At 39.5% G+C, this 26,688-nt stretch overlaps 1 protein-coding gene across 3 annotated transcripts in view; it reads left to right on the top strand.

The window, feature by feature from the left end:
* The window catches only part of ttc8 (tetratricopeptide repeat domain 8), a 48,610-nt gene extending 27,541 nt beyond the window's left edge, over nt 1-21,069 (top strand). The window contains exons 4-14 of one of the 3 annotated variants that reach the window (XM_043697274.2): nt 407-566; nt 674-763; nt 3,223-3,267; nt 4,705-4,790; nt 6,123-6,210; nt 9,074-9,184; nt 9,298-9,437; nt 10,386-10,560; nt 17,545-17,667; nt 17,764-17,847; nt 19,675-21,069. In XM_043697274.2, coding sequence (XP_043553209.1) covers nt 407-566; nt 674-763; nt 3,223-3,267; nt 4,705-4,790; nt 6,123-6,210; nt 9,074-9,184; nt 9,298-9,437; nt 10,386-10,560; nt 17,545-17,667; nt 17,764-17,847; nt 19,675-19,791 — 1,219 coding nt within the window. In that variant the 3' untranslated portion in view covers nt 19,792-21,069. The remainder of the gene's footprint in view (nt 1-406; nt 567-673; nt 764-3,222; nt 3,268-4,704; nt 4,791-6,122; nt 6,211-9,073; nt 9,185-9,297; nt 9,438-10,385; nt 10,561-17,544; nt 17,668-17,763; nt 17,848-19,674) is intronic. The other 2 variants (XM_043697275.2, XM_043697276.2) reach the window with 2 other exon arrangements.
* Nucleotides 21,070-26,688: the final 5,619 nt, after the last annotated feature.

Raw genomic sequence — 26,688 nt, 5'->3', positions numbered from 1 at the left:
GGCAGCATCTGAGGAGTAGGAAAATCGACATTTCGGGCAAAAGGCCTTCATCAGGAAATTTCTGATCTAATCTCCAGCAGACCCACCACCAATAATGTAATAACCAGTAATATGGTTAAGATTGCTTCTGATAAATGAAATGTAAAAAAAAGGGATGTGTGGAATTAGCAAATTAGACATTTTTGGTCCTTCTGTTTAAATGTCAAGTTACTCTGCGTCAACAAGTGAAGCTAAGTTTCCTCTGACAAATTAATTCCCCTGACAAATTTTGTTTTAAAAAGACGTCAAAAACTAAGTTGAATCTGCAAACCAACAACTAATTTTCATTATTACATGTTTCAAGTTGTAATTAATTAATACTTGTTTTCTTCCTGTGTTTCTGTTCAAAATATTTTCTTTTAAATAGACCTGTGTCTCAATCAGGAAGACCCATCACTGGGTTTGTTAGACCAGGCACCCAGTCTGGCCGACCTGGCACCATGGAGCAAGCTATCAAGACCCCTAGAACGGCTTACACTGCCCGCCCAGTAACATGTGCTTCTGGAAGATTTGTTCGGCTGGGGACGGTAAATTTTGAAGAAGTGTAGTTTTTAAAATTCTTTTTAGATAGTTATCAATTTGTAGTCATTTTCTGTTGGAGTTACAATAATTTTTTTTTCTCATCTTCCTTCAGGCTTCCATGCTTACCAGTCCTGATGGACCATTTATTAATTTATCCAGATTAAATTTAACCAAATATGCTGGAAAACCAAATTTAGCTAAGGTTTGTGCCAAATTCTACATACTGTATAGGCCTAGGAATTCTAGACTAAGTCCACCAAAACTGCACAATTTCACGTGTAAATTTAGTGCAAAACCCGTTTTAAAGATTTTGGAATTTTTATAGTTTTCAATATTGATATAATTTGTGCTTGCTTTATGTTGAGTTTTACTAGTTTTTTTTAGTTTTCCCTTCCACAGAACCACGACTTAAGATATCCTAACAGGCACCTTAACTCGTGGTGTTTTGGAGGTGGGGGGAGTGATTGCCACAAACTGACAAGGATCTCAAGATACTCAAAGGATAGCACATGTGTTGCAAATAGAACTTCATTATAATTTCAAATCTGTCATACATGTCTAAGTCAGTGCCAAAGCACCAGAGAAACTTGGTGGTAAGCAGGATTGATGCCAAAATGGACATAATAAGATAAGTATGTAGATCTTGTGAACCAGAAGGAGCATGACTGTTCTAGGACCCATGTGGAAATCACTAGCCTTCCCATCAGGATCCACTCCCATTTTTATGATCACAGTTGCCTATCTATCACATTTTCACTATTTATCTTGAGACTGTTCTCTCCGATTCAGCAGTGGCCTCCTGTCATTCAGTTCTGTTTAGTTGGGATCCAGAATACCTCCAGAAGTCAAGGAGGCAAATGGATTAAGAAACTGGATCTCTTTTCTCTTGAAAATCTTGAGGTGTTGTTAAAATTTATGAAATGTTTGATTGTAGAAAAGAGCATAACTAGAGGTCATCAACATAAGAGCATTCTAGTGGGAAACATCAAAAGAACTTCTTTACCCAACAGTAGTGAGAATGTGGAACTCGCTATTACGAGAAGTGGTTGAAACAAGTCATAGATGTACCCACAGGGAAGCTAGACAAGCATGATGTAGAAGAGAATAGAAGATTATGCGGGTAGTAAGGAGATTGTGTGAAGCATAAATGAAGGCATTTCTATTTGGGCTGAATTGTTTTTCTACTGCATATTCTATATAAAAAATATTTGATCATAGAGTCATAGAGATGTACAGCACAGAAACCGACCCTTCGGTCCAACCCGTCCATGCCAACCAGATATCCTAACCCAATCTAGTCCCACCTGCCAGCACCCAGCCCATATCTCTCCAAACTCTTCCTATTCATATACCCATCCAAATGCCTCTTAAATATTGCAATTGTACCAGCCTCCACACTTCTTCTGGCAGCTCACTCCATACACGTACCACCCTCTGTGAAAGAGTTGCCCCTTAGGTCTCTTTTTATTATCTTTCCCCTCTCCCCCTAAACCTATTCCCTCTAGTTCTGGACTCCCCGACCCCAGGGAAAAGACTTTGCCTATTTATCTTATCCATGCCCCTCATAATTTTGTAAACCTCTATAAGGTCACCCCTCAGCCTCCGACACTCCAGGGAAAACAGCACCAGCCTGTTCAGCCTGTCCCTATAGCTGAAATCCTTGAACCCTGGCAACATCCTTGTAAATCTTTTCTGAACCCTTTCAAGTTTCACAACATCTTTCCGATAGGAAGGAGACCAGAATTGCACGCAATATTCCAACAGTGGCCTAACCAATGTCCTATACAGCCACAACATGACCTCCCAACCCCTGTACTCAATACTCCCTGACCAATAAAGGAAAGCATACCAAACGCTGCCTTCACTATCCTATCTATCTGCGACTCCACTTTCAAGGAGCTATGAACCTGCATTCCAAGGTCTCTTTGTTCAGCAACACTCCCTAGGACCTTACCATTAAGTGTATAAGTCCTACTAAGGTTTGCTCTCTTCAATGGAAAGGGAAGTATTTAGTGGCAAATTAGAATTGCTCTTCAGAAGGTGGAAGTGAGCTCTCAATTGAGAGAAGTGGACCTAACCAGCAGGATTAGGCCAGTCAACGAATCTGCTTGGATCCCTACATGAAAGAAGTAAAAAGAGAGGCTGGCATTTATATGGAGATTTTCAAAGCCACTGAACAGCTCAAAATACTTTACAACCAGTTAAGTATTTTTTGAAATGTAGTCATTTTTATAATGTAATAATCTTTGTAATGAAAGGGGAAATTATTAATATAACGATTACACTTGGCACTTCCTTCATCGGCCAAAGCTCTAACACAAATAGCATACCTAACTGAGCTGTGCTCTAAGCATTCAGAAAAATGGGCTACGTTTCTTTAAAATATTTTACTGTGTTGTAATATTTAAATGAGAGATTGGTAACCATTGAAATGTCAACCGGAAGATTGCATGCTGCACCAATGAGAGGGTTCCAACAAAAGGGACGTTTGCCAAATTTCTCTGCCTTGGCCACATTCTGTGCAGACTAAACTAAACCTGCCAACTAGAATATTTTGTATGTTATCAGTAGAGTGAATTATAGGATTTGCAATATTTTCTTCCTGTGTGTAAAAGATGCATTTGAAAACTGATAAACTATTCATTTATGATTATTTTTCAGGCATTGTTTGAATATATTTTCCATCATGAAAATGATGTTAAAACTGTAAGTTATCAATAAAGAACTACCATGGTATTCCAATTTCTATTTAAGATTTATTTCAGTAACCTGTGGCAAATCTTGATGTGTAACTATTAAAGGTATATAAGTGTGCTGAAGAACAGATTTGTAAAATGTATTTATGATGGGGGGAGGTGGTAGTCTAGTGGTAATTTCATTAAAATCCAGAGTCCCAGATTAACGTTCAAGATCAGATGGTGAAACTTACATCAAAGTTGGGAATGAAAGGCTAGTCTATTGATGACTGTGTAACCATATTCAATTGTTGCCAAAAATCTATTTTATTCACAAATGTGTTTTTTTTAGAGAAGGAAATCTCCTGTCCTTACCTGGTCTGGCCTACCTGTGACTGCAGACCCACAGAAATGTGGTTGACTTTTTACTACCCTCTGAAGTGGCCTAGTAAATCACTCCGTTCAAGAGCAAGTTGGAATGGGCAATAAAAGGACAGATTTTCCCTAATTACTACTTTCAGCTTTGGTGATGAGAATACATGTTAGGAATTCCAGCACACCCTACAATTTTCATGTTTTAAATCTGTTCTCACTGAACCCTCTGGCTCTGTTTTGCACATCTGAGAGAAATAGTTCGCTTATATTCTTTTACCATCATAAATACTTCCGTTTGATCGCCTTGTGACATTTGACTCTCAACCTATAATAATATGATCCTTTAAACTCTGGGTTGTTAAATTTGTTCACAGGATATAGGCATCACTGGCTAAAATAGCATCTAGTTCCCATCACTAATTGCTGGAGAAGATGGTAGCTGTTCTCTTGGACTGCTACAGTTCTTGGAGTGCAGGGATTCCCACAGTACTGTTAGGAAGCAAGTTTCTCTATGGTAAATTTGTACTGGCAAGGCTGCTACATCTTGAAGTTCACTGCCTAAAAGTAAGCACAGTATCCTGGATGACCTTGGCTGTTTACAGCTGATGCATCACAATTTTATTTTTTAATAACAATATTGCTTGCAGTGTTTTTGTAATCCAATTTTTTTGTGAATAGAGTGCTCATTCTTTAAAAATCCATCAGAAGTTAGAATGGAAACTGCCAATGTAAACTTTTTCATGATTATAATTGCACTTTCCCCATTAATAGTAATGTAATAGCATTTTCAATTTATGATTGGAAAATTTTACCATGTACAAATATAAGATGTAAATATAAAATAACTACATAATATTAAATATTGGATTAAAAACGACAAAACACATGACTTCAAATGAGAACTATCTTTCATCCTTGTATACTGCTTTAGTTACCCCCTGTTCTTTAACCCTGTTTCACCTGAAGTTTACACCAAGTTTGGATCTCTGGTACAGCACAATGGCGGATCAATTAATGTTCACTTATTTTTAAAAATTTCCCAATTAATCTGTGAAAACTTTCCAATAAAAATTGAATATTTTTATTTTAACAGGCTTTAGATTTGGCAGCCCTGGCTACTGAGCATTCCCAGTATAAAGATTGGTGGTGGAAGGTACAAATTGGAAAATGTTACTACAGGTAAACCAACTTAGATTTACGTTGTATTGAATTAGAGAAGATGAATGCATTGGGTGGACTTTTCTGGTCATGAATTTGTAGGTGGGAGAAGTGTTTAATTAGATGTGGTGAAGGCAAACTGACACCTGCTGTTTTCATGCCCCCCCACCAGAATTGGGTCCTGGGTGGGAACGCATGTGTTTGACTTTTTTACACTGCCAATTATGGTTCCTGAGTGGCCAGTTAAGGACCATAAGGTTTCCATTTTGCTGCAGTTAAGATTTACCCAGCTGCCAGCAGGCCTGTCCTTAGGTGATGTCTATGACATGTTAAACTGTACGGCCTACTTGCCACATTGGATGTTGGAGTCCCTCAATCAAATCAGTGCCTGATCAAGAGAATGAACGTCAGAAAGATCATAAGAAATAGGAACAGGAGTAGGCCATTCAATAAGATCATGGATGATCTGCCCTCGCCTCAATTCCTCTTTTGTGCCATAACCCTCATAGCCCTCAAATCCTTGATATTTCAAAAATCTATCTCCTCTTTAAATATTTAAAATGATTTGGCCTTCGTAACTCTCTGTATTAGAGAATTCTGGAGATTCACCACCCTCTGGGAGAAGAAATTACTTTGCATTTCATTTTAATGGAATGTCCCCTTTAACTGTGTCCCCTGTTTTGTGATTTCCCCCACTAATGGAAACTTCTCAACATTTACTGTCCCAAGACCCCTCTAAATCTTGTATGTTTGATCAAGGTCACCAACGTTCCTCCATGAACAAATGCCTACAGTGAATAAAATGAAGCAGGGCCCCAATGAGAGCTCTCCCCACTCCCCAACCTAACTCTTGTTTCTTGTGCAAATTACTTACCTGTGACTTGGGTCCTCGCCGAATGTTTGAGCAGTCTATCCTTTGGCAACAACCATGGCCTCCCCCATGGCACAGCTGCGCACAAGAACTGCTAGCATCTGCTTGTCCAGTAACTCATGCTAAGTTGAACATCCACCACAGGTAGCCTCTCTACTGCCTGTTTAGTGTGTGGCTTGTTGGGCCTATCCTGGAAAAGGCAGTGCAAGTCTCCCATTGGCTTTCTAGGCAGCAGGTGATGATCTTGATGCTAAGATAAGATTTTACCCATTTGTTTACGATTGTTTTTAAGTTACTTTATGTAATTGAGAATCACTGATCCATGGCTACAATGCATCTATTATTTGTTTTATGAAAGTTTCTATAGAACATTGTCACTTTGAATGCAGGGAAGCAGGTACAAAGCATGATAAATGAATGAATACTGTCAATGTGTTCTACAGAGTTTCAATATTATTGTCTAATATCTTTGATCTCAAAAGGTTGGGTTTGTATCGTGAAGCAGAGAAGCAGTTTAAATCTGCATTCAAACAACAGGAAATGGTTGATACAGTTCTTTACCTGGCAAAGGTAAGCAATTGTATGACACATATCACAACTCAATACCTGGGCCAAAATTTGCTGTAACATGGCGTCTAACATCGTCTGCTATAGTCAGTTTTGCTCCCACATCCTTAAGTTCAAACTAAATTTTCCCACAGTTGTGATCTAGTAACAGCACACTGAGGGAAATTACATATGTATTCAATTCAGAAAGAAAAGAAATGTAGAAAAAATAAATTTTATTATTTAAGAAATTAAATTCAGAACTCGAAGGAATGAGACTCCACTGCCAGAAATTGTTTGGCAGTAATGAAACACTTTCACGTCATTAAAAGGTACTTGCAGTGTTAATTTTTAAAAACGACAAGAACTGCAGATGTTGGATATTGGAAACAAAAACAGATCTGGTAGCATCTGTGGAGAGAAATCAGAGTTAACGTTTCAGGTCCAGCGACCCTTTGTCAGAACTGATAGCACTTTATTACAAAGGCTGGTGTGTAGAGGTTGGAGTAAGGACTTGGGAGAAGGTTTCTTAAGTCCTAAGATTATTGAACTTGAGAACTCTACAGCCTTCAGGACTTGAATATCAAGTGGAAAATGAAATGCTGGTCTTCTAGCTTGCTCTCAGCTTTGCTGGAGCATTGCAGCAAGCCTGAGACAAAGATGTTGGTCAGGGAACAGGGTGGTATGTTGAAGTGTTGGGCAATTGAAAGCTCAGGGTCTTTTCTGCGGACAAAATGTAGGTATTCTGTGAAGTGATCACCCAGTCTGTGCTTTCATTTCCCAAATGTAAAGGCAACCATGTTGTGAGCAGTGAATGCAGTAGATTAGGTTGTGGGCCCTTGGATACTGAGGAGGGAGGAAGTAAATGGGCTGGTGTTACACCTTCACAGTTGCAGGGGATGGTGCTGTGGGATTGCAGGGATGGTGGAAGAGTGGACCAGGATGTCCTGGAGGGAACGTACCTTGCAGGAGGCTGACTAGGGAGGAGAGTGAAATGTGTCTGGTCATGGCATCCTACTGGAGGTGATGGAAATGGCGGCTAATGATCCTGCGGATGTGGATGTGGATGCTGGCGGGATGATAGGTGAGGGCAAGGGGGCACTCTATTGCTTATGTGGGAGGAATGAGCAGAATGATGGCTGAAGTGGGGAAGATGGGTCAAATGCAGCTGAGGGCCCTGTCAACTACAATGCTGGGGAATTACTGGTTGAGGAAAAAGGTGGGCACTTCAGAGGCCGGCTTGTTGAAGTTGGCATTCGAAGAGGTGGAGGAACTGAGAGAATGGAATAGTCTTTACAGGAAGTAGGGCATGAGGATGTCTTGTCAAGGTAACTGGAAGTTGGTGGGTTTGTGTGGCCTGCTTATCCCCAGAAATGCAAACAGTGATGTCAAGGAAGGGAGAGGTCAGAGATTGACCAAGTGAAGGTGAGAGGGGTGGAAATTGGAAGTGAAATTGATAAATGTTTCCAATTCAAGACAAGGGACGGAAGAAGCACAAATGATATCATCGATACACCAGAGAAAGTGTTGTGGGTGGGAGCTGGAATAGGATTGGAATATGGAATGTTCCACATGCCTCACAAGGCATCACTGGGGCCCATGCGAGTACTCATGGCCACCCCTTTGATCCAAAGAAAGCAAGAAGAGTTAAAAGCAAAGTTGTTCAGGGTGAGGATGAGCTTGGCCTGGAGGAGGGTGATGGTGGATGGAACAGTTCAGCTGGAGGAACAACACCTCATTTTTCACTTGAGAACTTTATAGCCTTCTGGGCTGTATATTGAATTCAACAATTTTATGGCTTGAGGCACCTTCTCCATGTCCTTACCCAACCCCTGCACACTGTCTTGTTACCACACATGCAATTGTTAGTCACTTAGAGTCCCCATTAGCAGTTATTCATTCCCCTAGGCTAACCGTTATCCACTATCCACTCCTTTGGCAGTCCAACTATCCTTCTGTCTGTTCGGGCTCTATCTCCACCTGTTGTTTACTTACCACCACCACCAGCCCCTCCCCATTGTCTGAAATGAAAAAATAACTTTGTCTTAACTACCATCAGTTCTGAAGAAAGGTTACTGGATCCAAAATGTTAACTCTGGTTTCTCTCCACAGATGCTGTAGAGCAGGTCAATGGTTAGCACTGCTGCCTGTCGGTGCCAGGGATCTGGGTTCGATTCCAGCCTCGGGCGACTGTCTGAGTGGAGTTTACATGTTCTCCCCGTGTCTATGTGGGTTTTCTCCGGGTGCTCTGGTTTCCTTCTACAATCCGAAGATGTGCAGGTTAGGTGAATTGGCCATGCTAAATTGCCCATAGTGTTCAGGGACGTGTAGGCTAGGTGCATTAATCAGGGGATACATAGAGTAACAGGGGTAAGGGAGTGTGTTCTGGGTGGGATACTCTTTGGAGGGTCGGTGTGAATTTGTTGGGCCGAATGGCCTGTTTCCACAATGTAGGGATTCTCTGATTCTGTGCTACCATTCCTACTGAATTTTTCCAGCAATTTCTGATTTTATTGCAATATTAATGATCAGTCCTAAATATGTACAGTGAGTTTGTTTTGTATCCATGCTGCAATCATAACATCATGACACTTGATGCATGTTGATGCTAAAGAATGACATTGAAGTGCCATTTCAGAATTATGGAACTCAGGGTCTTCTCAATTATTCACTTTTAAACTATGCATCTGTCCCTCACTTGAAGTTTTTTTTTAAACCATTGACAGACAATAACTCGTAAGTCTTATTTGTCTCATTACCAACAACGTATTCTAATCCCTGTGTTAATATTAACTACTGGATCAATTCTGAAAAGATTAATGAATAAAGGGAGTTTTTAAATACAAATTCTTACACCTGCTAAATAATTTTCACTTTATTTGAATAGGTCTATATTCGTTTAGACCAGCCATTGACAGCATTAAGCCTTTACAAGCAAGGACTGGATTGTTTCCCAGCAGAAGTTACACTGCTTACAGGAATAGCTCGTATATACAATGTATGTATTGTACATGTCAATTCTTATTCAGAATTTTAAAACTTTGGTCAAAATGTGTTGACATTCTCTCTTAAATTTGCCATTTTATAATACATTATTTTTGACTTTAACAGGAAATGAACAACATGGTGTCAGCCACTGAATATTACAAGAACGTTTTAAAACAAGATAATACAAATGTAGAAGCCATTGCCTGCATAGGAAGTAATCATTTTTATTCAGATCAGCCTGAGATTGCATTGCGATTCTATAGGTGAGATCAGAAGATATATCAATAACTAAATTTAGCTACAGATTATGATCATTAAGCTATTTTAATAAAACAGCCATAGTTCAGATAGGTAAACTACTTCAGTTTCCAATGGTGTATGCCTTTTTTTTTTACTTATGAGTGCACATGCCTTGGTACTTGGTGATGAATTTTAATTCAGACATAGCTTCAGTGGAAGCTAATAGCTTACTAGGAACCGTTGCCCATTCAAAAAAAAATTTGCTATTTGAAAAAGAAATGCCAGGGCTACAAGGTGATGGCATTGCTGAGTTCAGAAACCTATCAATCAATACACCTTCACCTCCTGAACAGTAATCTGACAGAACCTATCCCCTCGATTCCATTTCACTTGCATACTGCATTTCATTGTAACTCTCAGAGGGGACTGCAGCAAGTACTGGGAAGGCTCAACCGATTTTAATGGCTTTGCCTGATTTGACATGTTGTTTAATCTCTGCCCTATCTAACCCCTGAGCGAGCAGACTTTTGTTTGAGCCTGCCTCGCTAGGCTTTGAGTCCAGGCTTTGGTCCACAGCAGATTTGGCCTGGTTTGGAATCCATTTAACCAGAAAACCATAAGGTATAAGAGCAGAATTAGACTATTTGGCACATTGAGTCAGCTTTGCAATTCGATGAAGGCTGACATGTTACTCAACCACATTCTCCTGCTTTCTTCCCATAACCCTATAATATTTTAAAGGCACCTGAAAGGGTATATGAATAGGAAGAGTTTAGAGGGAGAAGGGCCAAATGGTGGCAAATGGGGCTAGGTCAGTTTGGGATGTCTGGCCAGCACGAACAAATTGGATCAAAGGGTCTATTTCTGTGCTCTCTGACTCTGTTAATTCATGTTGTACATTTTGCTTGTTATGCAAAGAGTTCAATGTTTTTGGTTTTGGAATTGTGTTGAAAAGATTTTCTTTTCTACAGGCGACTTCTCCAAATGGGTGTTTATAATTGTCAGCTCTTCAACAACCTAGGGCTGTGCTGCTTTTATGCACAGCAGTATGATATGACTCTGAGCTCATTTCAAAGAGCACTTGCACTGGCTGTGAATGATGAGGAAGTGGCTGATGTATGGTACAATCTTGGCCATGTAGCAGTGGTATGTAGTGAATTCATTACACAAATTATTATAGCTTTCTTTCCAATTACATCGAATATAAATAAAGATATTAGATCCTGAGGGGTTGTGACAGAGTAGATTCTGAAAGGATGCTTTCTCCTTGTAAAAGAGACTAGAACAGGGAATGCAGCTCAAGATTAAGAATTCCGGCATTTAAGAATGAGATGAGGGCAGTTTTTTTCTTGCACATCCTTAGTATAAAGAATTATTTTCCCCAGAAAACAGTTGAGAATTAGTCATTGAATTTCTGCAGGGTTGAGTTAGTGTTTCAACAGACCAGGAAGTCAAGGTTTATGTAGAGTAGAGATGAAAGTAGAATTGAGATCAGACATGATTTTATTGAATGACGGATCAGGCTCGAAGGGCTGAATGGTATGCTCCTATTCTGATGTCTTTTGTTCCTCCATACAAATGCCAGTGTTAATACTCTTGAACTAAGTTGAATTAGTTGTAAGCTATAGTGGTTCAGAAAAGTGATTGATAGAAAGCAGTAAATTAATATTAATGGATATATGAAATATGATTGTGGTATAGTTATCACAATTAAAACAAGATTTGTAATTAGGAATTTAACAGTAATAGTCCTGGTAGCCTTTTCAGATTAATTATCTTTGTATGTTCTACACATTTATTCAGATGACTGCTCATTAATCTATTTCCAGCAGTATTTAAATAATTGCTTATGAAGGCAGTGAAATACACAAACTTTATTAGAAGATTTTGTGAATCATTTTGCATCATAACTTTTAAAAATAGCAAATACTGCTGAAATACATTTATGATAATATTGACCTTCAGTTTGTTTGATTTTTATCAAAAATATTTAAGGAATTATAATTTATTTAAGATGTAATAGTAATTGTTATATCCATGCTTCTAAATCTGAGTCAGCATTGCTGAGGGTAGTGACATGAGGAAGAAATCAATCTCTTAACATCACTGGCATAAAGCCAAAATGATTTTAACTCCTGGGCATCAGTTCGATATAATTTTTTAGAATACCTGACCACCTGATTGTTTGTTGAAGAAATGGATAGTTGGCCCACTTTCATGGTAAAATTGCCAGCAGGATGCTAAAGACATTTAAAGCAACAATACACTGTTGAATGGAGTTGCATTCCTTGCTTTCACACACATAATAGAGACTTTCTGAAATCAATTCATTTCAGACTGTCCAATGCCTTTCTGGAGAAAGTGATGGGAGAGGTCTGGACAAAGAGAGAAGGATTATTCCTTAAGTTCTGCAAGTATGTCTCCTGAAACACTGCAGCAAAACTTGACTTGACTTAGGATGTTGAGAGGGGCATGCCCATCAGCATAATCCCCAGGACATGGATGCAGTGAGGAATAGGTTCAACTATGTCAAGAAGTAAGAATGAGCACACTTCATATGTCCTGTCCTTTTACAGTACATGCAACATTCCTTTTCTCTGGTTACCCCATTTCCCTCTACTCCATGACCCCTTGAGCATCCTGTCACAAGGACACACTAAAGCTCCTTCCTTTCTGCTTTTGAGGCACAAAGTCATCCTGTGTTGTCTTCACAACAGACACGAACATCATTTTCTTTTCATACTGTGGCACTTGCAAACCAGTAACTTCTTACAGGATTCCTTCCTCACTGTATATTCCACACAATTGCACTCAGCAGGAATGCACATTTCCCCATTTGGTTTTTCAATAGCATGCACATCCTCTTTTCCTGCAGGAAAAAATAGTGCAATCTCGTATAGAGAATCAGCATATGGGAGGCAGCAACTGACATTGCAGCTTTGACATAATGGGTCACAACATCCTGAAGATCAATACCCAAGCTAAACCATTAGTGCCAGAGAGGTCAAACTTTAACTGGACACCTGCATTTTACCCAAATCACTGGGCTGAGTTGTGAAGTGCTGGAGTCCACTACCCCATGCCCTGTCCCAATTATCATTAATAACCTAAAGTGAAGTTTCAGATTTTCATTGACATGAAATCCCACCTCAGAGCTACCAACTAATCAGAGGGTTAGTATTTGGGTCAGTGTTTGGGGTCTCAACAGGTGCCAAGCTGTTGGTACCGCTGACATGGCCAACATTTTTTGTTCATCCCTAATCACTCTTTCGGAGGTATTGACTTTTTGAATGTGACTTACGGCCTTTTCAATGCCAATTTAGAAGGTAGCTTTGAGTCAACCATACTGTCATGGGCCTAGAGCCACATCTACAGCAGACCAAGTAAGAATGGCAGGATTCTTAAAGGACTTTAGTGAACCAAGTTAGGTTTTTTAAATAGGCAAGTAGGTTTGTCACTGTCCATGTTGATTGTTAGGTTTTTATTCTAGATTTATTTCATTAATTGCATTGAAGTATTAGAAAATATTTATGGTAAGTAAATGGACTATTTTGCATAACAGATCCATGCTGTTGTTATGGTCCACACAATGAATTCCAACGCTACTTTTTTAAACTGTGTAATGAATTGTTTACAGTAAATTGCAATTTCAGGTTGTTTTATGACATGATAATGTTATGATTTAATATTTGTGGAACTGAGTTTCATGGATTGTGAAGATAGCTAATATTTTTAAGTCAATGTGAAACCTTTTTTCCAATTCATTTGTTGAACACCAAACAGTTCCAGGCATTTGATGGTCTTGATGCTGAAGCTCCCTTCAAGGAAAACCCTTCACAATTTTTTGGGCTTTCTGGTTGTTCTGTTTGAACAATGTTTTGCATGTTTAGAGATGGCTTTGGATGTTTAATTGAGGAAGCTTGCCATGAAAGGAGCTGCTCAGCCCATGTCTCTTGGTTCTGAAGTAATTTTGGTGGTAAATCCAATGTGAGACTGGATTGTACTCTTGAAAACCAACTGAAAGTCCTTTCCATACTGTTGTTTCCTGAGCAAACAACATCTGTTAAGATCCCAGAGAAAATTGCCAAATTGGTCACAACGGTCTACATATTGCCAGGATGCCAGACTGACAGACATCTGAACATTTCACACCATATCATTTTGGGGCAGCCTATGGGAGAGTCCACTAGGAAACAGACAATTCTGGGTTTGATGTATAATGAGCCAGACTTGCTTTGGGAGGGTAAGATGAAGAAACTCAAAGAGGTTAGTGACCACAACATGATAGAATTCACCCTGCAATTTAAGAGGGAGAAGCTAGAATCAGATGTAATGGTATTACAACTGAGTAAAGGTAATTACAAAAATATGAGGGAGGAGCTGGCCAGAGTACATTGGAAGGACAGCCTAGCAGGGAAGACAATAGAGCAGCAATGGCAAGAGAGTTTGTGGGTAATTTGGCAGCCACAACAGAATTTCATCCCAAGTAAGAAGAAACATACTCAGGTGAGGACAAGGGATAGTTTAAAAGCAAAAGTAAAAGCATACAATGTTATGAAGGTTGGTGGGAAGTAAGAAGGTTAGGAAACCTTTAAAGGCCGGGAGAGAACAACTAAAACAGCAGTAAGTGGGGAGAAGATGCAATATAAGCATAAGCTAGCAAGTAATATATAAGAAGGTTACAAAGGATTTTTTTAAGATACATAAAAGGTAAGAGGCAAGAGTGGGCACTGGACCACTGGAAAATGGGGGCTGGAGATGTAGTAATGGGGAACAAAAAAAACGGCAGAGGAACTGAATAGTTATTTTGCTTCAGTCTTCACAGTGGAAAACACCAATAGCATTGCAGAACTTCAAAAGAGTTACGGAGCAAAGATGAGTGTAGCGGCCTTCACTGGGATAGCTGAAAGATGTAAAAGTGGATAGATCATCCAGACCAGACTACACCCCAGGGTTATGAAGGAGAGAGCTAAGGAGATTGTAGAGGCATTGGTGGTGATCTTTCAGATATCATTAGAGTCAAGAGGGTCCCAGGGACCTGGAAAATAGTGAACATAACAACCCTGTTAAGAAGAGAGGAAGGTAGAAGACTGGAAATTATAGGACGGTTAGCCTGACTTCAGACATTGCTAAGATTTTAGAATCATTATAAGGATGAGATGGCTGAGTATTGAAAATGCATGGTAAAATAGGGATGAGTTGGCAAGTTTGATCAAGGGGAGATCGTGCTTGACAAATCTGTTAGAATTCTTTTGAGGACGTAACAAGCAAGGATTTCCAGAAGGCCTTTTAAAAATGCTGCAGAGGAGGCTGCTAAATAAAATTAGAGCACATGGAGGTAGGGGCAAGGAATTGGCATGGATAGAGGATTGACGGACAAGCAGAAGGCAGAGGATGAGGAAAAGGGTCTTTTTCAGGATGGCAACCAGTGACTGGTGGAGTTCTGTAGTTGTCAGTTTTGGGACCACAACTATTCTTGTTATACATTAGCGATCTGGCCAAAGGAACTGAGAGCATTGTTGCTAAGTTTGCAGATGACACAAAGATACGTGGAGGGACAGGTACTGTTAAGTGGAGACGATGCAGAAGGAATTGGACAGTCTAGGAGAGAGGGCAAACAAGTGGCAGATGGAATACAATGTGGGAAAGTGTGAGGTTATGCACTCTGATAGGAAGTAAAGGGGCATAGATTAGCTTCTAACCCAGGAAAGGCTTCAGAAATCTGAAGCACAATGGGTCATACAAGTTTTAATCCAGGATTCTTTTAACATGAGTTTAGTTGGCAGTTCAGAAGGCATGTGCAATTTCAGCATTCATTTCGCGAGTGGTAGAATATAGTGGCAGGGATGTAGTGCTGAGGCTATATAAAGCTCTGCTAAAATTGCATTTTAAATATTGTAATCAGTTTTAGATCCTGTATCCAAAGAAGGATTTGCTAGCCTTGCGGATCCAGAGGATGTTCACAAGAATGAACGCAAGGATGAAGGGCTTGTCTTATGAGGAGCAGGTGAGAATTCGGAGTCTGTATTCGATGGAGTTTAGAAGGATGAGGAGAGAGAATCTCATTGAAATTTACAGAATACTGAGAGGCCTGGATAGAGTGGATGGTGATAAGAGTTTCCACTTGGTTTCCACCCGAGGCACCGTCTCTGAATAAAAGGATTATCCTTTAGAACTGAGAAGGAGAAAAATCTCTACTCTTATGAACTCAATGCCACAGAGGGCTGTGGAGCCCAAGTCATTGAGTATTTAAGATACTAATCAAGAACCTATATATTTCTAAGGGAATCAAAGGTTAGGGGGAGAAGGTGGGAGAATGGGGCTGCGAAACCTGTATCAGTCATGATGTATGCTAGTGAGGCTAGGAACAGAGAGCGAATGCAGCTGAACACATGGCTGCAGAACTGGTGTAAGAGGGAGGGCTTCAGATACGTGGATCATTGGTATACCTTCTGGGGAAGGTGGGAGCTGTACAAGGAGGACCGGTTGCACCTGAACTGGAGGGGCACCAATATCCTGGGCAGGAGGTTTACTGAGCTCTTAGAGAGGGTTTAAACTAGTTTGGCAGGGGGCATGGGAACCAGAGCTACCAATCAGAGGATGGGGTAGTTGGTGAACAGGCAGATACAGTGTGCAGAGGTCTGTGAGGAAGGATAGACAGTTGATAGGGCAAAGTTGCAATCGGTGTGATGGGTTGAAGTGTGATGATTTTAAAGCAAGAAGTGTCAGGAATAAGGGTGATGAACTTTGAGCATGGATCCATACCTGGAGCTACAATGTTGTCGCCTTTACAGATACTTAGATATCATGGAGCAGGAATGATTGCTGGATGTTCTGGGGTTTAGATGTTTCAAAAGGAATAGGAAGGGAGATAAAAAAGTTTGGGGAGTGGCATTGCTAATCAGGGATAGTATCACAGTTGCAGAAAGGGAGGCCATCGAGGAGGGTTTGTCTACTGAGTCATTATGGATGGAAGTCAAAAACAGGAAAGGAATAGTCACTTTATTGGGAGTTTTCTATAGACTCCCAATAGCAACAGAGAGGAGCAGATTGGGCAGCAGATTTTGGAAAAGTGCAGAAGTAACAGGGTTGTTGTCATGGGTGACTTCAACTTCCCTAAAATTGATTGGAACCTCCTTAGTGCAAATAGTTTGGATGGAGCAGATTTTATAAGGTGTGTCCAGGAAGGATTCCTGACTCAATATGTAGATAGGCCGAATAGAGGAGGGGCCATTTTGGATTTGGTGCTTGACAACGGACTGGGTCAGGTGTCAGATCTCTTAGTGGGAGAGCATTTTGATGATAGTGATCACCGCCCCCTGACCTTAACTATAGTTATGGAGAGGCATAGGAGCAGACGGTATGAGAAAGTATTTAATTGGAGGAGGGGGAATTACAGTGCTATTAGGCACGAACTGTGGAGCATAAATTGGAAGCAGATATTCTCAGGGAACTGCATGATAGAAATATAGAAGTTGTTTAGCGAGCACCTGCTGTAAGTGCTGGATAGGTTTGCCCCACTGAGGCAAGGAAGGGACGGTAGTGTAAAAGAACCTTGGATGATAAGAGATGTGGAACATCTAGTCATGAAGAAGAAGGAAGCTTATTTAAGGTTGAGGAAGCAAGGATCAGACAGGCTCTGGAGAGTTACAAGGTAGCCAAGAAAGAACTGAAGAATGGATTTAGGAGAGTGCTAAGGGGACTTGAAAATGTCTTGGACTGTAGGATTAAGGAAAACCCCAAGGCATTCTACACTTATGCGAGGAACAAGAGGATGGCCAGAGTGAGGGTAGGGCTGATTGGGGATAGTGAAGGGAACTTGTGCCTGAAGTCGGAGGAGGTAGGGGAGGTCCTTAATGAATACTTCGCTTCAGTATTCACTAGTGAGAGGGGCCCTTGTCATTTGTGAGGACAGCGTGAAACAGGCCGATATGCTCGAACAGGTTGATGTTAAAAAGGAGGACGTGCTGGAAAGTTTGTAAAACATGTGGATAAATAAGTCCCCGGGCCAGACTTTTTTTTCCTGTTTTCTTGGTGTGACCAGGTGCTTGTGTTTTTGATGGTTATGTGTGGTAAAACATACAGCAAGCCTTCATTTGTAACTGGATATCATGTTGCCTTTCTTTTTAGGGAATAGGAGATATGAATTTGGCCTACCAATGTTTTAAACTGGCACTAGCCAACAACAATGATCATGCAGAAGCTTATAACAATTTAGCTGTCCTGGAGGTGCACAAAGGTCACTATGAACAGGTGAGTAGCCAAAGTTGTCATGTATGTGGGAAAAAGATACTTTAGAAGTAAACCATTCACTTATTCCATGATTCTATTCTTCATTTTTATTTTTAGGCTCGGGGGTTTCTACAAACAGCTGCAGCACTGGCTCCTCATATGTATGAACCGCATTATAACTTTGCTGCACTTTCAGATAAGGTAACCAATACAAGCACAGAATTATTGCACCGAAGAGGGATGCCAGTTGGCTCATTGTCTGCAGCAACTCTCCAATGAGTAACTCACTCAGTGTCATTTTCCTGCCTTCTCCCTGTAATCCTGCACAGGGTTCCCTTTATAAATAGACATCCCATCCTCTGTTTAATATCTCAATTGAAATTACCTTCACCACAATCTCAAGCAGCGCATTCCAGACTCGAACTGCTCATTTCAAGAGAAACCGATTTCATCATATAACTTGGTTTTTTTTTTCACAAATTACTTTATAGCCTTGTGCTCTCATTCTTGAATTTTCACAATTGGGAACATTTTCTCCCAATTTGTTCAGACCTCTTATGATTCTAAATGCTTCAATCCAATCTCCTCTTAATGTTCTTTTCTCCAATGGAAACAGTCCCAGTTTCCCCAATAGATCTTCATGACTGAAATTTCTCATCCTGGGAACCATTCTTGTAAACCCCAATCCACACGCTCTGTCCAATATCTTCACATTCTTCCTAAAGTGCATCAAAGCTGGATGCATTACTTTAGCTGAAGCTGCACTAGTGTCTTTGAGTTCAACATAACCTCAATATTGCTGTATGCTATGTCCCTATTATCCCTGTGCCACGATCTCTCTCAACTCGCCCTACCATCTTATGTACCCATACTCAGATCTCTGTGCTCCTGCACACCACTTGGATCTAAGCAAAGATATACTGGTATTGAAGGCTGTCCAGAGAAAGTTTGTTAGGTTGATTCTGGGAATAGAAGGATTTTTCCTTTTTTTTATATATATATATTTATTATATATATATAAAAAAAAGGAAAAACTTCTCCTTTTTTATATATATATAAAAGGAGAAGTTGAGTAGTTTGGGCATGTACCCACTGGAGTTTAGGCAAATGACAGACGAATTCTTGAAATATTATAAGATTCTTGGGCGGTCTTGACAAGATAGACATGGGGTAGTTGCTTCTCCTTTTGTAAGAGTCTAGAACCAGAGGGTATAATCCTACATGACCGTCTTTATCCAGGAATATTTATCATCGAGTCCTGTCCTTTCGTGAATCATTTCTCTGTTATAGCTTTTGTAGATATTTTTAATCCACCTGTTCAAATATGTTGTGACACATCTCTGGAACAGGCAGGACTTGAATCCAGGCTTTCTAACCTAGCAGTTGGAACGTTACCATGCATCCGAGAGCCCTTCATAGCTGTTATATTCCTAGTTTCATCACGTTTAATTGTAACTTTCAAAAATCTGAGCAGTTCTACTTTAAGATGTTTACCAATGATTAATCTTTAGAAATAATCATACAAAATCTGATCTGCATTTTTAAAGATCCCTCTCCCTCCCTGTTAGTGACCTGCTCAAAAGAGTCAGTTAGTATTTGGATATGTGAGGAAGGCAGCCTGCTCAATTACGGTATGTCCCCTAAGTTTTACTTCAGTTCGGCTATGCCAGATGGGGAAAAGAGTTAAAATCAAAGCTTTTGAGCATGTTGTCAAGCCATGGGAAATAGACGGCATGGTACAAGTGTCCAGTCCAATACTCCTAGGACTAAGTCACTTTTATAAACAGACCTGAGATGTTCTGCAAAGCAGTTACCTGGTCTGCAATTGCTCCAACAGAGGAAACTGCATGACAACCAATAAAGACTGTTCACTTGCTGATAAGCTAAAAATACAGAGTTAAACCTTGATGTTTGCCTTAGGAACTAAATAAAACTAGAATATTTGCCAATACTTGCTTTGAACACTTGCATGGTGTAGTATCTTGATGGATGATCTACATTACACTGACATCTGTTTGTCTCTTCCAGGTTGGAGACCTTCAGAGCAGTTATATAGCTGCGCAGAAATCAGCAGCTGCGTTTCCAGAACATGTTGACACTCAGCAATTAATCAAGCAACTGCAACAACACTTTGCCATGCTTTAACTGTAACCGTGATGCAATGATCTTGGGATTTTTTTGTTGTTATGTGAGATATGTTACATAATTCAGATACTGCATGATGTGGCAGTACAATTGTTAGTTTCATAATCTTAGCTTTCTACCTCATACTGAGGCTCAGGGATGTATTTTCACTTTGGATGCAGGGAATTGGGAGTCAGAACTGTCTCAAACTCACCCACCTGGTGGGAGATACAGTCTACCTTTGGGATTTTGACAGGGGCACTCCATTAAAGTTGTTTTTGTCACATTTCTATTCCAGTTAAGGTATGTGGGCAGGCTAACCGGCTTGAAAGTCGTAAAAAGTAACCAGGAGAGCACTTCAGCATGGAAGCACTCATCACACTTTTTTTTTAATCATAAAAGCAGCTGAGGTACCACTGTGATTGGGAGGATGTAGCTGAATCGTAACATAGTGACCTTTGGCTGTACCCATATCCAAGCAGGCAAGGAAGGCATACCTGGAGCAGTGAAAAACTGGCTGTATGCTGGAGAGCCACCTCCATACAGTTAAACTGGCCCTTGCTGGTATTACCTCTCCTGCCACAATTGCATCAGGAAGCTGGTAGCTAACAGGAAAATCCCAGGCCCCTGAGCATGTCACTCCTAAACACAAACACTGAGGAATCAAGGCAGGAACCTCTGCTTCTGGCCTTGGTGGAGTTTAAAAATTCAATCTCCAGTTCATCAAATGTGCAATGAATATGAGAATTATGGATTTAGATTAATGGAGCTATTGAAACTATTTTTGTGCTCACTGTGTGCATGTCAGTCAGTGCCAGAGTAAAGCCAATAACTGATATAGCAACAGTAGTTTTGGTTGTATTGTACAAAATATTTGACATATAGTAAATGTCTTAATACAGCTGTCATGTTGACTTACCTGCTGATAGCATGGTAGGCAGGCCATCTGATTGAGGGTAATCTGAAAGTAGATTAAAACATTCAAAGAAGATTTTATATTAGTATTTTGAAAATCCAAGAACCCTCACAAAGATCACAACATAATATTCATAGTTAAGATACAATTTCATATCATTCCTTTTAAAGGAGGCACCATTTTGTTAATTTTTGTATATTCAAATTCTATTTCTCATAAAGAGCCAGTTATAGTCCAACAAGTGAAAATGTGTTTGTGATGGTATTTCAACCTGTTTTGTAAAGGAAGTTGTACAGTAACCATCAAAATAAAAACGCTAAATAAAGATTTGGCTTGTATCAACTGTTGTTATCACAGGCAATATTAAAAATGTGTTTCCTACAGATGGCTGTTGCTGCAGTGTTTTCTTTTACTTGAAGATAATTTGCATTTATACAGCTTCTTTCATGTCCCCTAAAACAATGCAACATATTCACTGGCAGTGAATTACATTTGAAGTGTTGTTATTAAATGACCATTTCAGCTATATAGTATTTTCTGAGGGATAAATTTTGGCAGGAGTGTAGTGTTATTATTCAAATTGTATTATTTTTAATACATTGTTGTGCTGATAGATGAGGCAAGACAGATATTTTATGAACTTGTGGGTTCTGAATGAGGTAACAGAACACAAAGGCGAGGCAGGTCAAGGTAGTGATGCTGTGAGCACCCATGTAGGTATAGTGAGTGACTTCTAAGATGGAGAGTAAGAGCCCTGAGTTACAACTTGTTCCAGCATGAGTTCGGTGACTGTCCCTGCTAACAAAGTGGCCTTGGGGGCAGAATTACAATGAATGTCTTTTCCGAACTGCTAGATGAAAGTGGAGAACTGTATTCTAAATGGGTTGTAGCTGTACCATAAGAATGTGGTGAGGCTGGTATGTGATGTAACAATAAAATATAGTTTAATCTAGAGTTTAGGTTTTTAACTAGTGCTACATGTATGTAGGTATTTTGTTGATTAAATTGTCAATATTTCTGGAGCTTTTTATGCCATTTTAAAACTGAGTAGTAATGTGAATTTGTTTCCTGTTTTATTAATTCATGGCATGTGAGTTTTGCTGGCCAGGCATTTATTGCCCATTCCCAATCACCAAGAGGGCAGTTCAGAGTCACTCACATTCCTGTGGGTTTGGAGTCACATGCAGGCCAGACCAGGTAAGGGCAGCAGTTTCTTTCCCTAAAGCACATTAGAAGACCAGATGGATGTTTTCTGACAATCAACAACGTTTTCATAGTCATCATTAGATGCCTAATTCGAGGTTTTCATTAAATTCAAATTCTACCTCTCCCATGGCAGAGAGTTAAACCTGAGTTGCCAGAACTTACTTGGGTCTGGCCATAGGGTTAATGGTCTAGCCATAATACCGCTCAGCCATCACTTTGCATTGAGAACTTTGAAGCATCAGGAATTGATTTTGATGAGCTGACTCATCCAGTAATAACATTCGACAAAATCATAAAAGACATAGCTTTTTATTTTTGTGTTTTTTAATGTGGAGTGATATGAGAAATATGCCATTATAAAAACCAAGGTTTGTGGAAAGGATTACTGGACTTTTTGAGAAACAAGTTACTTGAAATTAATTGTAAATGCTGTTTGTTCAAGTAGTGAGGAAACTCTGTTGGTGCGCTAGAGTTAAAGTGTGTGTACAAATGAAGATTCAGCTAGCAGCAAGTACATAATCAGTCTGTGAAATTGTTTAGTTGTTGATGCCTAAGGCCTGCTACCTGCCTTTGTAGATTGTTTCTGTTCAATAGTTCACACTCATAAGCTATTGGATTTCCAGAAGGGAAGGAGCTGTCCTTTCACTGTAGTAAAAATATCCTCCAAGCCAGAAGAAAGCTAGTTTATATCCCCCTCATCAGTTGTGGGTTATAACCAATAAGTTAGAGACATTGTAAGTGTGAACCAGCCATGCTGTGCCTCTTGAAAGCAAGTGAAAGTACATGGCAAAGGAAGATCAAGGAACAGTAGGACGTGACATGCCCTAAAGGACCACCTCAGTGGACTCTGAATAGGCACCATTGAACTGCCTTTGCAGCCTTTCTCTTTCACAAGGACACTTCTTGTTTGTGAGTTTATCAGTATGTATGCATGGGTGGAATTTTGTAAAGGAGTTGCTTTTTTTTTAGTTATATAGCAATGGTTCATAATTATTTATCTGTAGGTAGAATATTTATTTGTAATAGTAATTATTATGTACTGAAACCTGGTCCATACTTTCTGTCCACCTTTGCCTAAAAATAGTTTTATTAGAAAATTTTGAGTACTTTTTATAAAATTGTTAACTTCTGTGATGACTCAGAATAGCTAAGCCTGATTTCTAGCCTGCTACCCCAGGGAGTTGTAACATTTGTGCACTTCCAATGCACAGGGTTACAGCTGCTCACTGCTAGTGGTATGCACTCTGAAACTTCTAGGGACTGCTGACCAAGATGGAGCAAGCAATGAGCTAGAGTTGCAAGGTAGCTATTCTTGCTTTCATGTCTGGAATGGTTGCAGTCATGTGTGGGAGAATAGGAAGTTACAGATAAATTAGGTGGGATTAGATATTAACTAGACACTAATGCAGGCAAATGGCAGCCTTCATCAGGCTTTTGCCTGAAACATTGATTTTTCTGCTGCTCAGATGCTGCCTGACCTGTGCTTTTCCAGCACCACTCTAATCTTGACTCTGATCTCCAGCATCTGCAGTCCTCACTTTCGCCTGAAGTCACATGTAGGTCAGACCTGGTGAGAATGGCAGATTTCCTTCCCTAATGGACATTAGGGAACCAGATGGATTTTTCTTGATGTTGAGAATCTTGGAGAAAAAGCTTACCATAGTTGCATGCTTGCTTTCAATCCCATTTAAAAAAAAATTGTTTTAAACATCATCTTCCATGGTAAGATTTGAGTCATGTGCCCTGAGCACTAGCTTAGGGTTTTGGATTATAGGTCCTGTGACATTATCACTACTTTGCCTCCCCTTTTCCCAACTACCACTTGTTCAGGAGAAATTAAGTCCAATATCTCATTTCACTGAAGACAATTAGGTAAAAATGTGGATATAAAAATGTTACAATTTCATTGACCTTTCAACTGAAATTGTGCAAATTTTTGGTCAAATTAATAATTATTATATGTGGAAAATGTATGCTATAAAAATGAATCTGACTTATTTCCTAAAACTTTGGTAAATGCTAACATTAAGATATTTCTAACTTAAGTAGCAGTCACTAGCGCATTCATCTTAAAAAATTACCACTATGCAAAGTCTCAAACTTATTTTTACTTATAACTGCAATATGCCCTTTCACAATAAATTTGCAAGTCTGTTTTGTATATTTAATCATCGCCAGCTGGTGTTCTGTCTATGCTTGACTTCATTTTATTTATCCAGACTGTTGTAATTGGATTGTGCAAGGGAAGAATTCAATACTAGAATGACAACAGATTGGTAGCTGCTGCAGCTGGTTGGAGAGCACTGTGTGAGGGTGAGATCTTCAGGGATCACTGGCCAGCCTGCTAATGGTCTGACTGTGTTGACTATAAGTGGATTCCTGAGTAAAAATGGAAATAATTTAGAAAGCACAAACAATGAAGTAAAATATGCAAGAATGTATCAAATGACCAACAACCTTTACAATAGCCCTCTAAAAGGACTATGGAATATATATGTGCACATACACCATATTGGTAATGGTTGCAAAATTAAAATATCAAGGTGAAATTGAAATCCTGTAAGCTTGAAAGTTGCTCATAAATTAATTACAGACTTTCTGATATTCTTTATACATGTTCCTTCAAAGGTAGATTTTCAACTCCTTGTTCAAAGTAAACAAGTTCAGTGCTCAATTTAATGTATTCTTTTCTAAAGTGTGACACACCTTCCATTTATTTGCAGTGAAATATTGATATCACAAAAAATCTTCCTCCAAACAATCAATTGAAATTATTACAAGATCACAAGACAAAGACAAGGAAGCCATTCAGTTTATTTTCGTTCACCTATTCTTGACATCACTCCACCTCATTGCATAATTGGCCTTTAACTAATTCCAAACATTTCTGGCAGCCAATTCCAAATATTAAGCATTCTCAGAAGAAGAACTTCCCAACGCAAATTCTACAATTATTTAGTGCTGATTTGGATCTGTTAACACCTAAAAATGGAGAGGGCAACATCTTCTGCATCCACAGACTTCTGCCTATAGCAGATAGAAAGCCCATTCGTGGTACTACCAGATTCACAGCCCAGTGAGGTGGTGATGATTGCAGGGTTTCAAAATGGGAACAGAGATTGGTGTTTGCAATTGCTGAGAGGTTCTGATCATCGAGGCGGGGTTCAAAAGTACAAAGTGAGAAATGGGTTTGTTTGGAGGACGTGGGGCAAGAATGCCAGCTCCCTTGGCATCATCATTTCCAGGCATCAGTCCTCACCTCCCGTGAAGTGCAGGACTTCCTGAGGTCTGGATACATGGCTGGAACCATGACAGATTTAGAAGAGATTAAATGTGAGGCATCTGAGCCTCATTAAACTGTGTATACTGTCTACTAGTCTGCAGAGTTTGGGTTTGTTTCCAGCCAAATCCTCATCCATCATGACTCCATTAAAACCAGAGGTGGTATTTTGAGATTTAAACATTTTCACATTACACCCAATCCGAATTCATTCATTTTTTGCTCCTATAGACCAAATGCTCCTTGGGCATTGTCTATTATTATTATTATTATTATTATTATTATTACAGACATTGTCTATTATTTAAATTAGCTCTCTAAGGATAGTAGGATGTAATCATAGTGAAATGAAAGCAGCAAATGGAAGTTCTGAGTTCATGCACTTCTGACGACACTGGAAAATTCTCGGCCCTCTGAAGGGAAAAACAAACAGAATAAGAATAATTGATTCAGTCTACGCCAGATAGGCTGTGAGCCTATAGTTTGTGAGCTTGATTCACATTGTAGTTTCTCCCTGATTTATTGAATCAGATGAGGGAATAATTAACCAATAATAATACTTGCATAAAATAAAATTGTTAAATTTCTGCAAGCTTTGTAAGTAAATAATTAGATAATTCAGCATCTAGGAAATGATGAGTCAAATCTTCTGGCAATAAAATTACACCAGATGATGCCACTATTTCACCAGTTGTTCTAAATGGACGTCTGATATGGAGGTGAGCTACCTCATGCTGACTGTCCACTTCTAAAATAACATAATTGATTCTACATCATTTTTCTCACAAGTACAAGAAATATGAGGTTAAATTAAACTGTCATTCTGAGGTAAGTATCACTGGGCATTCTGTTAATATTATACACTTGGATGATTTTATTAGTTTTGATACTTATCTCACTTAAAAAATATATGGATTGCAGTTTGTGATTCTTATGTGCTGTTCTTTTTTGCCTTTTCCTTCAAAATATTATGACTCCGTTAAGCTTTGTGATTCATGGGGGTTTTGCATCCCCCTGTGGCTAATATAAGTATTACATTATAGCGCAAAATCACTGCAACATGACAGTATCCCTGTTACTCACTGAGAGAAGTGTGTAAAATGTCATCAGCTAGTTATTCTTACAGTACATGCATCATTAACGCATTTAAAAAGCCCACGGTGCTTCACAGGAGGGTTATAAAACAACACTACACAATTCACATAAGGAAAATTAGAGCAGATAGACAAAAGCTTTTTTAAAAAGGTTAAAGGTTTGGATGGTGAAGAATTTGTCAAATGTGTTCAAGTAAACGTTCTTTATCAATATGTGGATACTCTCCTGAGAGAAAGAGCAAAACTAGATAATAGACGATCGGTGCAGGAGTAGGCCATTCGGCCCTTCGAGCCAGCACCATCATTCATTATAATCATGACTGATCATCCACAATCAGTATCCTGTTCCTGCCTTACCCCCATAACCCTTGATTCCACTATCTTTAAGACCTCTATCCATCTCTTTCTTGAAAGTATCCAGA

The sequence above is a fragment of the Chiloscyllium plagiosum genome, unplaced genomic scaffold, assembly GCF_037043375.1.
Source record: "Chiloscyllium plagiosum isolate Xiang-an unplaced genomic scaffold, Cpla_swu_hap1 HiC_scaffold_8, whole genome shotgun sequence".
Lineage (NCBI taxonomy): Eukaryota > Metazoa > Chordata > Chondrichthyes > Orectolobiformes > Hemiscylliidae > Chiloscyllium > Chiloscyllium plagiosum.
This window is presented reverse-complemented; position numbering and strand designations above follow the sequence as displayed.